General features: G+C 48.4%; 2 protein-coding genes and 1 long non-coding RNA gene across 28 annotated transcripts in view; 1 reads left to right on the top strand and 2 right to left on the bottom strand.

Moving 5' to 3' along the window:
• PITPNM2 (phosphatidylinositol transfer protein membrane associated 2) overlaps positions 1-7,932 on the bottom strand; it is a 140,220-nt gene extending 132,288 nt beyond the window's left edge. For 3 of the 11 annotated variants that reach the window (XR_013366460.1, XR_013366461.1, XM_077875379.1), the window contains exon 1: positions 7,846-7,932. The gene's annotated coding sequence lies outside the window, so the exon portion shown is untranslated. The remainder of the gene's footprint in view (positions 1-7,845) is intronic. The other 8 variants (XM_077875383.1, XM_077875376.1, XM_077875387.1 and 5 more) reach the window with 4 other exon arrangements.
• Positions 7,933-8,126: 194 nt separating this feature from the next.
• On the top strand, positions 8,127-14,043 carry LOC144299769 (uncharacterized). Its single transcript, XR_013366459.1, has 5 exons — positions 8,127-8,615; positions 9,160-9,346; positions 9,489-9,587; positions 10,588-10,730; positions 13,688-14,043. It is a non-coding gene; the product is annotated as an uncharacterized LOC144299769 (long non-coding RNA).
• MPHOSPH9 (M-phase phosphoprotein 9) overlaps positions 9,620-15,143 on the bottom strand; it is a 71,794-nt gene continuing 66,270 nt past the window's right edge. For all 16 annotated transcript variants that reach the window (XM_077875354.1, XM_077875359.1, XM_077875357.1 and 13 more), the window contains one exon: positions 9,620-13,516. In XM_077875354.1, the coding sequence (XP_077731480.1) occupies positions 13,415-13,516 (102 nt within the window). In that variant the 3' untranslated portion in view covers positions 9,620-13,414. The remainder of the gene's footprint in view (positions 13,517-15,143) is intronic.

Below are 15,143 nucleotides of genomic sequence, written 5' to 3'. Positions count from 1 at the left end.
ACGGCTCCTGAGAACTCACGATGCTACAGTGAATCACCGAAGGCCTGGAACCAGAATTAAACCCGCGTTATCTATCGTGGTCCCGGACGGGAGCTCAGCTGCATACTAATGCAGGGTCTGTTAAACGCCTCCCTTGCTACACTCCCCACAGCAACGGCACAGACGGCGCTGCATCCAGCTACAAATTAATGAGCTCCTTTCCACACTGGGTTAATACAAATCGTGCTCTGGACCAATTAAAGAAGCCACTTCAGAACTTTGCTTGGCTGTCTTGGAAAATGTCACACACACACGGTAGGAAAAATGAGGTCTCTGGTGATGCACGTCCAATTGATGGCCAAACGAGTGAGCGTGCTTTCAGAACTCTTGAGGCTTTTGTTATTAATGGTGTTTTAGTGTTGGGTTCTTGAACACATCAAACAAATTTCCTTTCAACTAGTAGTTACCGACTGCCATTGGGGAAGGCTGCAGGCCTCTCCCACCTCCCAGATGGTTCAACCACAATAAACGTTTGGCCCGTCAGATGCACAGCACTGGCAAACTAATTGAAATATGCTGCAACAAGCAAACCCAAAATAAATGGGAAGGGATCGACACGGTAGCTGCCGAATTGCCTCCATGTCTGGGCGTCCGCGATGAACGCCCCCCACACCACCACCCCACCCCCGCCTTGGTGATATGGTTTCCAAAGGACTTAAATGCTTTTTTCCATTGTGATTACCCAAGAGGGAAAACTCATAATTGCAGAAAATGTTTGGGTTTTTTTACCCACCTCTCATGAAAACACAAGTGAAAAGTCAACTCTTAGAGTGCCAAGAAAAGCAACTGATGCACCCTCCAGTAAGACAGAGGAGGGGAAGGAGGACACAATCACTCATCTGGCCCTGACCGAGCCTTCAGACCTGGCAGGGAAGCAAGCCCCTGCCTCTTGGCCAACCCTGTGCCCATGGAAGCTGTTCTCCATGGAAAATGGGAACGGTCATCTTATTTCTACCTCGACACATTCCCACCCCCACACCTCCATTAAGATGGCTTTTCAAAGGACTACACGGAGACAGCTTGGGGACAGCTCACAGCACCCACGCTGCTGGCCCTCCCTCCACCGGCCTTACACAGGATCCTGGGGACCAATGAGCCCCCCCACCCCTCCCCAGGAGGGGCCAGATTATTTTGTGGACCAAGGCAAGGTGAGCCCAGCAGGCTGCAGAGTCTGACTCAGTTCTGGCGGGGCAGCCTTGGGGAAAGAACTGGCAGCCTGCTTCATAGCGTAGCTGATGAGTCAGCCAGACCCTCCAGAGGCCTTGGGGGAAAGCCCCCCAGCTGCCAAAAGAGAAATTTCTGTCCATCACCAGGAACCGCCTCTGCAAGGGGAAACAGAGCCTTGGAGAGAAAACTGAGCAATAATCTGTATTACCTATGTTCCAGCTCTTAACGGGGCACACAAGGCAAAACATTTTTGGAAAGGTTCCCAGGAGCAAGCAGGCCAGGATTTAAGGCCACAGGGAGCCCCACAGTGGCCTGAAACGCCTCCCTAAGTGGATCATTCCTTTGAGATCTTTGGGCTACCTTTGACCCCTCTCAGCAAAGAGCAGTTAGAGGGACCTCCATGGGATGCTGACCCTTCCTTGTGTGTGCTGGGGATGGGGGCACAGGCATCTCCAGCCAGCAGGCTTGTGGAAAGGAGAGGTGAGTGCCCTTCTAGAAGCGGGTATAGGGGAGCCAAAGGATGGGGACCTATGCCGAGAACTCTTCCTTTCTCTGGCACTCTGGTACCCAGCAAATACCAGAATCTGCAGCCCCAGCCTCCATTCCCCACCTAGGTACTGAGCACCACTGAGGTGCCCTGTGCTAGATGCTGGGGACACCACAGGAATAGACCCGATGACACAGGTAGCAGACAAGGTCTCTGCACTGGAGAAGACAGGAGGGGAAAAGAATCTGACCGCAAGGAGGGCCACAGATAAGGAGAAAGAGCCCCGCTGGGGGCCAGCCAGGGGTGGGTGCAAATCCTGGCCCTGCTCAGTAGCCTCTGCGAGCTCGAGCTGGTTATTACACTTCTCTGACCCCATCTCTTCTGTACAATTTGGGCAACAGTCCGTCATTATCTCTGAGGAATGCTGCGGCATTCAAGTTGAAACAAGTCATTGTGGAAGTGCTTTGCACATACAAGTTGGTCCTCATTATTCATGGACTCCATATTTACAAATTCCTTACTCACTAAAATCAATGCCAACATGTGCAGGGCAGTGAAAAATTTTGAGTCATCCTGTGTGTATGATCCCACCTAAGGTTGAATAAGCTGACACCACCTTTTTCTTTCAGCTCTCAGACCGTAAACTAACGTCCTTTTGGGGTTCTGTTTGGTGCCACGCTTTTCATATTTCTCTGCTTTTTGTTGGCGATTTCACCCTTTGAAGTGGCCGAAGCACCATCCCCTATTTCTGACCAGGGATGTGTGCCTTGCAGAGGAAATACCTGTGTTCCATAAGCTTCCTTCAGGGGTGAGTGATATACTACTACTGCTGTTGGCTGACTTCAATGTTAATGAATAACAGTATCTATTAAATAAAGCATCTTAAACAGAAACATAAGACAAGGTTACGTAGTATTGATCGACTGGGAACAAATGTGTGAGCAGAGGCTAGCAGGAACCTAACCCTGTACTTCCCCTAGGACAGTGGTTTTGTGCTCCCTAATATAGTCATTGTGGTACCTTACAGCTGGGTGCACACGTGCCCTATGATACATTATAACTGGAAGTCTTCTGCTCTGCAGGACTAGCATTCCCACGGCTGTAGGTAGGCATGTCCACACCCCACCTATCACAGGGCTCTGAGACAGGATCAGTCTCTGGAGTCCCAGAGTCCCACTGCAGTTTCGGTGACTCTCTGCTTCCCCCCGCACCCTGACTCCCGACCACATTCTCACCACGGGAAAGCTTTGTGAAGGATGAGGGACTTCAGCCAGGAGAGGATGGGAAACTGCTTTTTCCGTGCTCTCCTCCAAGGCTATGGCTTGGGATTTTGATTTGTCTGTTAACAGAACCCTGCCTGTTGGTTAATTTTCTTCCCGTCCTCTGGCAAGGGCAGTTGTTAATATGAGTAATGAAAGCAAATGCCAGCTCTCCTCTCCAACAGTGCTCTCTATGTCTTTGGCCATAAAGCTTGAGCCTGGCTTTGTCATGGTGTTTGCTGGGCTGGGTGTGAGGGAGTCGGTACCCTTATAACCACTTTATGGGAGGAAAAGGCCAAGGTGCAAGCCTGCTGCCATCATCCTTGGTGTCAGGAGAGAGCACTGGGCTGGTAATCAGTGACCTGGGTTCCAGGCTGAAAGAAGAGTCCTGGGCAAGTTGCTTCTCTTCTGCTGGCCTCAGCTTCTAATCCTCACGAGGGTGCAACCCTCTTAACTCCAGCCTTCTCAGGCACTGTCAGGGCTGGAGACAATGTGGAAAAGCATCACCAGCCATCCCACTTTACCCTCCAGACCAATCCTCTCCCTTCACATCAGAATTTTCCTGGTTCTTTACCAGAAAACACCTTTACAGGTGCTATAGCCATCAAAACTCTACAACTCTACCCATTCAAGGCCTTGTTCAAATACCACCTCTTCCAGGAAGTCAGCCCTGAATGACTTACCCAGAAAGGGCATCTCCTCCTCTGAAACTATGCCTGCCATTAATTTTTTTTTTTTTTTTTTTTGCGGGGGTACACCTGGGTGGCTCAGTGGTTGAGCGTCTCCCTTTGGCTCAGGGCATGATCCCAGAGTCCTGGGATCGAGTCCCATATCAAGCTCCCTGCATGGAGCCTGCTATGCCTATGTCTCTGCCTATGTCTCTAACTCTCCCTCTATGTGTGTCTCTCATGAATAAATAAATAAAATCCTTTTTTTAATAAATACAATTTTTTAAAGATTTTATTTTTAAGTAATCTCTACACCCAACATGGTGCTCAAACCTATGACTGCGAGATTGAATCGCATGCCACACTGACTGAGCCAGCCAGGTACCCCGTGCCTGCCCATTTAAGTGACACACACACAACTTGTGTTACCTGTGGGGCACCTCTCCCTAAACACACCAGGAGCTGGCCTAAGTTTTAGGTGCAACGTTACTTATTGTATTTAACTCATTTATCTGTCCTGTTTTCTAGAAACCTTTTATTTTTTTTTATTTTTTTTATTTATGATAGTCACACAGAGAGAGAGAGAGAGGCAGAGACATAGGCAGAGGGAGAAGCAGGCTCCATGCACCGGTAGCCTGACATGGGATTCGATCGGGTCTCCAGGATCGCGCCCTGGGCCAAAGGCAGGCGCCAAACCACTGCGCCACCCAGGGATCCCTCTAGAAACCTTTTGTGATGACTTATAAAGAATATAGACAGAGGGGTGTCTGGGTGGCTCAGCTGGTTAAGCATCCAACTCTTGGTGTTGGCTCAGGTCATGATCTCAGGGTGGTAAGATGGAACCCTGAGCCAGGCTCTGTGCCCAGGATTCTCTCCCTCTCCTTCTGCTCATCCCCCCTCCCACCTGTGCACATGCTCTAATACAAAATACATAAATAAAATCTTTAAAAAATACATAGATGGGTAGCCCTGGTGGCTCAGTGGTTTAGTGCCGCCTTCAGTCCAGGGCCTGATCCTGGAGACCTGGGGTCAAGTCCCACGTCAGGCTTCCTGCATGGAGCCTGCTTCTCCTTCTGCCTGTCTCTCTCTCTCTCTCTCTTTCGCTCTCGCTCTGTGTCTCTCATGAATAAATAAATAAAATCTTTAAAAATATACATATATAGATTTACACACAGAGACAATGAAAATAGGAATAAATATGCTGGGGATCCCTGGGTGGCTCAGCGGTTTGGCGCCTGCCTTTGGCTCAGGGCGCGATCCTGGAGTCCTGGGATCAAGTCCCGCGTCGGGCTCCCGGCATGGAGCCTGCTTCTCCCTCTGCCTGTGTCTCTGCCTCTCTCTCTCTCTCTGTGTCTATCATGAACAAATAAATAAATAAATCTTTAAAAAAAAAAAGGAATAAATATGCTAACCATGAGGCTCAGTGAATATAGTTACTAGATGGAATACTACATTGTACACCAAGCACCCTGGAAGCCAAGAAGAAAAAGTAACCATGATCCCTCAGAAAGACAGTGTGGGAGGGAAGGGGAGAATCGGGCAGAAATGGGTACATTTCTTTCTCTGAGAAAACGGGGGAAGAATACTACCTAACCTGCAGGGCACGTGAGGCAGCCCTGTGCACACGTTGCGTGTGCAGAGTATACACACAATGCGTGTCTTCCTTCCCCATCTTCCTTCTCATTGTCAAAAGAGTAGCAACCTAACTTCCTGCACGGGAGGCAAAGTTTGCCTGGCCCTAAATTCGAAGAGAAATTTTTCCTGTAAGACTATCCGAAGCCTTGAGCAGAGGGTGCAATGCCCCGTTACAGTTTTAGAGCAAAACAGACGTGGCTTTGCCATGGCTCCATTTAATAACACCCCCGGGGACCCAGCAAAAGCTTAATAAAGATCAATGGAGCGAGCTCCAGACGCAATGCCCAGACCGCTTAGCTGTATCCGTGTCCAGTGGCAGGGGATCCTGTTAAGCTGGTTTCAGAGTGGCTATCTGCAAAGGCATTGATCTCATGTAAGCAAGGCTGAGAAGTGGCGTGCAAGCCCATGACTGCTGACTCTGACCACCTCTCCCGCCCAGTGCTAAGACCTCAGGAGCGAGAGCCTGGGAGCCCTTCTGCTGCAGAGCACATGGCCTGTGGCATCTTTTTCAAAAGCAGCAAAGCAATGATTTTGAAGGACCAGACGTTTCCTCTTCTAATCTCTACAAATGAGTGCACATTCTCCATGACTGGCTCTTCTCAGAGACCAAATGGGAAAGACTTAACTGGATGGGATGGTTAGGAGAACATCTGCTTGGTTTTTAAAACCGGCCTCAGAGGGCAGCCCGGGGGTGCTCAGTGGTTTGGCGCCGCCTTCAGCCCGGGGCGTGATCCTGGAGAACCGGGATTGAGTCCCACATCAGGCTCCCTGCATGGAGCCTGCTTCTCCCTCTGCCTGTGTCTCTGCCTGTCTCTGTGTGTCTCTCATGAATAAATAAATAAAATCTTAAAAAAAAAAAAAAAAAGGAAGAAAGAAACTTGATAAGAGAGAGCAGAGGAGGCCTGGCCCAGATCCAGAGGGGCCTATATGTCCAGAGAAATTTTCTTTCAGATTCCATAAGGACCAATCAAGACCAAGAGAAACCAATTGTCTTAGTGAAGCTCACACAGACACTGCAGGACTGCCAGGCTGGAACCTTGACCTGCGTGGCCCTATTCTCTACCCTACAGCTTCCCCAAACATGGGGAGTCTTGGGAGGCCAGAGAGAAGGCCCATTCCACACTCACCACCCAGAGAACAGCAGAGCATGTACTGTCCTAGTCATTTGGCAAGTCACTCCCTACAAGAAAAAGAGCCGTACCTAACTCATAGTGTTTCTTCTGCAAAGGGAGAGGGATGGGGAATCTCATCAGGGCACACAGTTTCTCAAGAGCAGAAAAATAACATAACTGCAAACATCCAGGAGCCAGATGAGCAGAGGTCCCGGTGGCAAGCCGGGGAGGGGGCTTCTGCTCCATCTGGATGCTGCTGACTATTCAGAAGGTGCTTGAGCCAGGGCAGGGGACTGGGGCTGAATCAAAATCCATGCCTCTCCTCCCTCCAGGAGCTCACAAGCCAGCAGAGAAGATAAGCAGGCACAAAAAAGTAACTGTAACATAAGGCAGACGGTGGTAAGAGTCACACAAGAAACATAAAGTGCAGTGACACTTCAGAGCAGAGACAGTCATGCTGGGGGCCTGGCTGCTAGTTCAGGTCCAGATGAAGGAGAGGGGCCCGTCCTATGAGCTGCAGTGACTCCCAGGTGGGGCTTGGGTGAGAGCTGGTAGTGGACCAAGAAAGACACTCCAAGGAGGTCTCCTTTGAAGAATCCCAATTCTGGAGAGGGTGATGTGGGCAAGCCTGAGACTTTGCACAATTGCCCCCCACCCCCCTCCCCCTCCCGCCCAGCCCTCTCTATTTCAGAGGTAGGGAGAGCACAGTAGGATGAGGAATCTTAAATTGCACATTCTCTACAGGGGCAGCAGGTCTGCTGAAAGGGGACAGAGCTAGAGGACTCGCCTTGAAATGACATTTGTCTAGCAAGCACATTGTTTACACAGTATGTCGATTTGGGGTTTCTTGGGGGGAGGGAGGTGTTTGGACGGTCCTGGGGAGGAGGAAGTGCCCCCCTCTCCGTCAAACAGCCATCAGACCTGCCCCTGATAAGAAAGGATGAGAGGCAGGGTGCAAGGGGAAGGTTGGAGCTCTGAGGCAGCTGGCACCTCGGGTGACGACAGGAAGGGGAGCCGCTCAGGAGCTCAGGACGGGGATGGGCCAGGTTTCCCTCCAGCCAGAGGCGTCCCTGGGGCACTTTCTCCCAAGTTGAGGTCTCCCCAGGGCCACACCCCGTGCTCAGGCCGCGGCCAGGGCCGCAGGGATGCCCGCCGGGCTGGCTCGGGCTCGGGCTCGGGCTCGGGCTGTGCTGTGCTGTGCCCACCGCGCCCCCGGCCCTTGCTCAGGCGCGGGCGGACGGACAGGCCCAGCGGGGCGCTCGCCCACACGCACCTGCCCCGGCCCGCGGGGACCCTGGTCTTGGGGGGGGGAGGGGAGGGGAGGGGAGGGGAGGGGAGGGGAGGGCGGGGGTTCGGAGACGTGCCCTGGGGGCGCCCGCGCGCCACGCCCTCCACGCCCGGGGCCCCCCGCGCCCCCGCGCCCCCCGCGCCCGCTCCCTTCCGGCCGGCCGCGCTCTGCTCACCCCGCTCGCACTCACCCCGCTCGCGGCCGCGGCTCCGTCCTCTTCGGCCGCGCTGGGCCGCCGCCGCCGCCTCACGCCGCCGGGGAGGCGCGGGCCCCGGGCGAGCGGCCGGGCCCCGGCGGGCATGCTCCCCGGCCGTCGGCGCGGGCTGCGGGCGCACGTGCCGGCCCCGCGGGGGTGGGCGCGGGGGGGGGGGGGACGCGGGGGGCGCGGGGGGGGGCGCGGGGCCGGGGCCGGGGCCGGCTGGACAGCTCTACGCCGCGGCGCCGCCGTGCCCCGCGCGCCCCAGCGGCCGCTGCTGCCCTGGCCCGCCTGGCCCGCCTGGCCCGCCTGGCCCGCCTCGCCCGCCTCGCCCGCCTCGCCCGCCTCGCCCGCCTCGCCCGCCTCGCCCGCCTCGCATTCCCCCAGTCGGCGGCGGGCCTGCGCCTCCGTCAGGCCGCGCGGGGAGCGGCGGCGAGTCCCGGAGAGAGGGGCCGCCCCCGCCCGCCCCGGGGGCTGGGCTCCGCCGGAAGAACCCGGCCGACTCGGGGCCGGCTCGCGGTCTCCCCGCCGGAGGGGGGCCTCCCCATCACCGTCAGCCTCGCCAGGGACCGGGAGCCGAGCGCACCGGCCGAAGGGGACGAGGCCTGGCGGCGACCGTGACTGCTCAGGAGCTCCCTAGAAACGAAGTTAAGGAGCAAGAGGACAGCTAGAACACGCCGCACGACTTCGCGAGGCGCTTGCAGCGTCACAGGCAGCCCCCTGAGGCCCAGCCCTGGATGCCGGAGGCTTGCATCAGAGACCAGGTTTGCGGCCCGCAGGCAGCAAGTTCAGTCCTCGGCACCCAATGCGTTCGCTCCGGGTTAAGACGATAATGCCCCTGGGTCATCAGTACTGGGAAGGGGTGTGCGTGAAGCTCCAGTTCCCGACCTCAAAGTCCAACTGGAAGAGGGTCAGAGATAGCTTTATCTTGGTATTCCCTCCTGATTGGACTCTCCAGTTGCAAACAAGACCACCGAGGGGGTACTGGGTGACATTTAAATCGTGAAGCATGTAGTATTTAGATTGAGCAAAAATGGCCTTATTTGCCAAGATCTGAAGTAATGGAATTAAACAGGGCACACCTAAAACCTAGCTCACATATCACCTTCAGTGGGTGAAGAGTGCTTTTTCCTCTGGAAGGGCAAGTGCTAAAATTAAAGCAGTCCAACACTGTCCAGATGCAGTCAGAGAGAGAGCAAAACCACCAGAGGCTGCTCACCCCTGTGGCTACAGTCAGAACTAGAAGAGGCGGCCAGGAAAGCCAACAACTCTCAAAATACCTCTTTTTTTTTTTTTTTTTTTTTTAAGATTTTATTTATTCATAGTGACACAGAGAGAGAGAGGCAGAGACACAGGCAGAGGGAGAAGCAGGCTCCATGCAGAGAGCCCAACGTGGGACTCGATCAGGGGTCTCCAGGATCAGGCCCTGGGCTGCAGGCGGCGCTAAACCACTGCACCACCGGGGCTGCCCTCAAAATGCCTCTTATGACAATTGGTGAGAGAAGTGAAGGTGTCCCAACAAATACGAAACTGAAGCCCCCACCTTCCTCCATCCACCGAGTGCCTTAAAGCCCACTAAGAGAGGTTTTGGGGGCATACAGAGAACTCCAGAGTGAGGCTCTTTGTCCACCCTCCAGAACTGAGCACCTGGATGATACCATTTTAACCCTGCCATGACTGCACTCAAAACTTGGGAGGCCTTCATACGGTCAAAGAGCAGATCCCACAGTTACCTGGTAAGAAGAAATACACTAAGATCTCAAGACAGTTCGTATCCACAAATATTTATTGAGTGCCTATATGCAAGAATGAAGACATGATGGTCCCTGCTCTCACAGAGCTTACAATTCCATTACTCCAATACTTGCCTAGATTTAAAAACAACTGCAACAAGCACTTGTCTTTGCCTAACCGTCAGCAGCACTGGAGGAAGCAAGTTTTCACATTATATTGGTCACTGTTACAGTGCAACTGTGAATAAAACAATTATCTTTGAAGTCTGTAGTCACAGGGATGACATAGTCTATCACGTCTAGCAAATACAATTTTATGGCTTGATTCCTCCTATTTGAGAGGCAGCTATTGAAATGAAACATAAATCAGGAGGAGAAAGCTTTGTAACACAGGTCCTAAGAATACTGATGTAGTTTAATATATTATCAAACTGCCACAGAACTCTTGGCAAAAAATTATTTCCTGCAAAATTTGTGCAACATAATTGGTTGAATCAGACCTGTACATATCATGACCACACACACTCATGATGGGTAAACATGATTTACCTGTACGACTCTTAAAGGGTGCTAGGTATGCACTTCTGTTTTAAAGCTTCTTAAAGACTCACAGACCAAGTGGCACATTAAAATTTAGTGAAAACTGCTTTCGAGATAAGTAAAATGATAAAATATCTAATTATTACATAAGTGCAGAATTCAAACTTAAATAGCATTCAGCAAAGCACCTGGTTTTTCAGAGTTAAAAAGGAGAACACATTTTGGCTGTTTGTCAAACTAAAAGCCATCAGTATCTTCATATGGCTCTTCTGATGCCCAGTGCAGGCGTGACCTTCCCACAGTCCTGCTTTACAGGCCATCAACTACAGAGGTCTAATTTGGGAATGTTAAAAGGTGCAATTATTTTGGTTACATTGTCAACATTTTTCATTTTTTAAGGAAAACAACTTAGATTTACATTAAATTACCTATTTATAATGCCTCTGAACGTAATACCCAACAGGTTACCAGTTTTAAGTCACTTGAAGAAACAAAAAAGCCACCTCACGCCAGAAAAACCACTTGAACTCCAAGAAATCTTTTTTTCTGCAAAAAAGGTGGAGAGAACATCTTAGATCACCTAACAGAAATGTCAACCAACCCAAGGTAAATTTTAAGTCAATTGCTAGGGGCACAACCTACTTTTCTATTTAAAAAGTACTAAATCACACACACACACACACAAAGTACTAAATCACTACTTCAAAAGCCTCTGTAACTCAGAATGAATCTGACTTGTGTACTTTTGTTGAAAAGTTACTAAGCACCAGGTAGTTTACATAATCTCTTTTAAAATGGAAGGAAGCTTCTTATTGCATCATCTTATCTCAAACTGCAGAGGCAGACAGGCCTGAGCCTCGTGGTGGTGACCCAGGTTCCCCGGGCTCTTCTTCCCCGGCCCAGCACCCCTGCACTGAGCCACCTCGACTGCGTCAGCGGGAACACGTCTGGTGCCTTGAGGCACCGGAAGGGGAGGAAGGGGGCAGAACCAGGTGAAGACGGAGAGTTAATTCTATTTGCATTTAAAAAGGTACTTCCTAGAAGTGGAAGATGCACTCCGGTTGTTTTTCCTCTGCAGCTCAGCCCCACCTGGGAGCAAAGTAGTTGACCTCCCAGGGACACCAGCTGCTTTCTAAGATTGCCACCTTTGAGGCAGAGTTGTTTTTAAGTTGAGCATTCTGTGTTCGTAAATTAAGCACACAAAAAAAGGGAAGGATGGCTGAAAAAATTTTCCTTGGTTCTCCTCTTCACAGTTATGAAGAAAAAGGTTTACTTTTTAAATAAGTGTCTGAAACTTCCCATCTATTATACATTTCAAGAATCAAAGCATATGTTTTCTGAGAGGCACAGAAGAGGTTTTGATGGGGTTTCAGATCTTTCTTGGGATAAGCCAATAGCAACTACTAAGACAAAACTCACTCTTTTGAAACCACAATTCCCTATTCTTCTGAGGTAATGGACTTAACGATAAAAGGAGGGGACAATGAATATCCTAGTAAGTTTCAAGTTTTGTGTAGGAACATAAAGGGAATACCATCAGTAAAGTCAATCCCTTTACTAGGTCTTGACACAGCTGTACTGGAGCTTGATTAAAATTAACTTTTTACTATAACTAGTTGACTTAAAAAAAAAAGGCTAGAAAAAAATAACATGAATAAAGGCACTTATTCTGTTGATGAATAACTGTGATTAGCCAAGGTCTTCAACTGGTGGCAGGATTTGGAGCAAAGATTCAATTCATGGATAGGAACAGGAGAGGCAGGTGTCAGAGGCCCCTCCCTGTGGAGAACCCCCTCCCCAAAGCTGAGAAGGGAGCACAACTGGGCATCAGGCCTGGGGTGGGGCTCAGCCAAGAAAGCTTTGGTGAAGGGTGCTCAAAGACAGTTTGAGATCCCTGCTCAAAGGCATACATAGACCCTAGTGGAGTAATGGGTGGCTTGGTTCATTAGAACTACAAGCTATTTAAGAGTCACATAAGAAGAAAAAGCTCAAAAGAAAACCAAGCTTTAAAACCTGAGTATTATCAGTGGGAATCAATTTTGAAAATTTAAGGATGAGTCTATTGATCAATACATACATGAATATGTGGGCTCTGGATTCTGACCAGCCACCAAAAAAGTGGGCAGTGGAGCAGCCCAGACTTGACTACCTGCTAGTGATGCTGACCAGAGCACAGCCTCTGGCCTACATGCCACATCCAAAAGCAAAGAGGTACTGCCAAGGCAGTGAGCTGGAGCCCTCCAGCAAGGCCAAAGCTCCATCCACACACATTCCCTGTCCATGAACAAGCAGGGTAGGGTGCTCTGATCTGATCCTAGCAGCCTTAGAGCACCTACTATGGCAGCAGTTGGGGTTTTGTTTTTTGTGGGATTTTTTGGCAGGGGTGAAAGTGTGGAGCGGGATTAAAAACATCTGCATGGTGACTCTGAGAGCTGAAGCCTGACACAGAGGAAACCAAGGCTGCTCTTATAACCTCACTGGGTGGTGGCCTTTCAGCTTCATCCATCAACTTATTGCCACAGGAGGGATACAGTTCCACCCAGAACGCTGAACAGAAAGCTACAGCTCCCCAACTGCTTGCCGCATTCTGAAAAGTACTACATATATGACATTAAAGAATTACAACTCTCATTTTTCTTCCTTTATCAACAGTAAAGTTCAAGGGAAACAAAATGAGCTATTCATAATTTTCAAAGCTTTCCAATATTTCATTCTTTCCAATATTTCCACTATTACTATTCTAATATTCACTCTAAGACATATTCCTAAGAGAAACTGCATTGCCATTAAGAAAAGAATTTCAACACAGCTAAATTTCCAGGGTATGATGCATTTTTTTTTTTTTTTTTTTTACATTCAGCATGTATTAGTCTATCATTACGGAAGCTGTTCTTAAGCATTTATTTTAAGAAAAGAATCATATTCACAATGTAGGACAAGTATATAAAATTAGTGTGCAAAGTTAATTGTAAAAGGATAACACTATTTGTTTAGAAACAAGCTGCCTCCCCTGTTTACATTTTCTTACTATTGATATAAACTGGAGACTGATACTATTTAAAAATAATACTTTTTAAATAGTAAAATATACAAGAGATTCCTGAGCATAACAAAAATATCTTGAAAATATGTGGCCATTTGAAGTATAAAATAGCAAGTGTAAAGAATAGCATGATTGTAAAACTACTATTTGAAGGCTTATAAACAGTACAAAATAGTTTGCCATTTCTGAGTGCATAATTATACATTAGTGCAAACAAAAACATCTCAAAATTTAATGGGTACAAATCTCAGAGATTTGCAGAGGTGCGCAAAACATGAAATTTCTTTAATGTCATTCGAACTGAGCCCAGTTCTCGATTAATCCTTTCCAAACGATCTTCCAGAGCTTCCTGAAGGAAAATAACAGGAAAAGGTTCGTTAGAATTCTACATCAAATTCGCTGGTTCTATAATTACCACCAAATTGACCTTTCTTTCAGCAAAGGAGCAAGTATAAACATTCAAATCACAGTTACTTTTTTTACACACATCTTGTTTATATTATTTCTTTAAATTAACAAGGCGAATCAACTTTCAACCATTCAAAACAACCCTGCACCTCAACAGAGCCTCAGCACACATGCTACTTGGAGTCTAGAAATTCCAGCAAGCTTGATACAAATAACTGCAAGAAGCTAATAAGTCTCTGACTCAGGCTGAGCCAGTCAAGATGGTACTTCACACTTCAGCAGAAGAAATGGACACACGGACTGGGGCCTATCCCACTTAGGCGTATGCCAAACAAACTTTCTTCTGACAAGAATTTCTAAGTTAAAAAGAAGGGAACAAGCTGGAGGAGTTTTTCCAAGAAACAGATTTCACAACACATCAATGTAACAACTGCTATTTTTAAATAAACAGTACTATTATTAAATAAATAGTGCCTAGAATATAAATTTATCATTTTAGATACTTTACTCGGTATTAACTCCAGTGGTATTCTGAAATAAAACTTTAAAAATTCCTTTTAAACAACTTTAGTTATAAAAAAAAAAATCATATAAGGGGTGCTTGGATGGCTCAGTGAGTTAAGCTTCTGCCTTCAGCTCAAGTCCTGATCCCAGAGTCCTGGGATCAAGCCCAGAAGTCTGGCTCCTTGCTCAGTGGGGAGCCTCCTTCTCCCTCTCCAACCAACCCCTCGCTCCTTCTCTCTCTCAAATGAATAAATAAAATCTTGCCCGGCTAGCTCAAATGAATAAATAAAATCTTTAAAAAATAAATAAAAATTAAAAATATAAGGATCAAATGTTCAAGATAAAATAGAAAACAGAGGAGTAAAAATAACCAGTTCTTTCCTGTTTTTTTTTTTTTTTTAAAGATTTTATTTATTTATTCATGATAGTCACACAGAGAGAGACAGAGAGGCAGAGACACAGGCAGAGGGAGAAGCAGGCTCCATGCAGGGAGCCCGACGTGGGATTCGATCCCAGGTCTCCAGGATCGCGCCCCGGGCCAAAGGCAGACACCAAACCGCTGCGCCACCCAGGGATCCCCTGTTTTTTTTTTCTGTAGATATTCACATCATTAAGAAGAAAAACAAAAACAATGAAATTGTTTACTTCAAAACATTTTTCAACTGAACTTTTCTTGTTACGAAATATCTTTCTATATAATCATTTTAAATTAATGTGTATAGTCCATTAGATTTAACCAAGGATCTTTTAGTAGAAATTTAGGTTGCTTCTAATTGGATGCCATAAATAATGCTGCAATAAATATTCTTTAAAAAAACATTTCTTTGCAGGCAGCCTGGGTGGCTCAGTGGTTTAGCATCACCTTCAGCCCAGGGCATGATCCTGAAGACCCGGGATCAAGTCGCACGTCGGGCTCCCTGCATGGAGCCTGCTTCTCCCTCTGCCTATGTCTCTGCCTCTCATGAATAAATAAACAAAATCTTAAGAAAAAAAAAAAAAAAGATTTCTTTGCACACATCTGTAAGTACTGCCTTAGGAATCCTTCTCAGAAGTAAAAATGCTAG

The sequence above is a fragment of the Canis aureus genome, chromosome 27 (genome assembly GCF_053574225.1).
Source record: "Canis aureus isolate CA01 chromosome 27, VMU_Caureus_v.1.0, whole genome shotgun sequence".
NCBI classification, from domain to species: domain Eukaryota; kingdom Metazoa; phylum Chordata; class Mammalia; order Carnivora; family Canidae; genus Canis; species Canis aureus.
The sequence above is the reverse complement of the archived record's forward strand: the minus strand, read 5'-3'. Positions and strand labels throughout refer to the sequence as shown.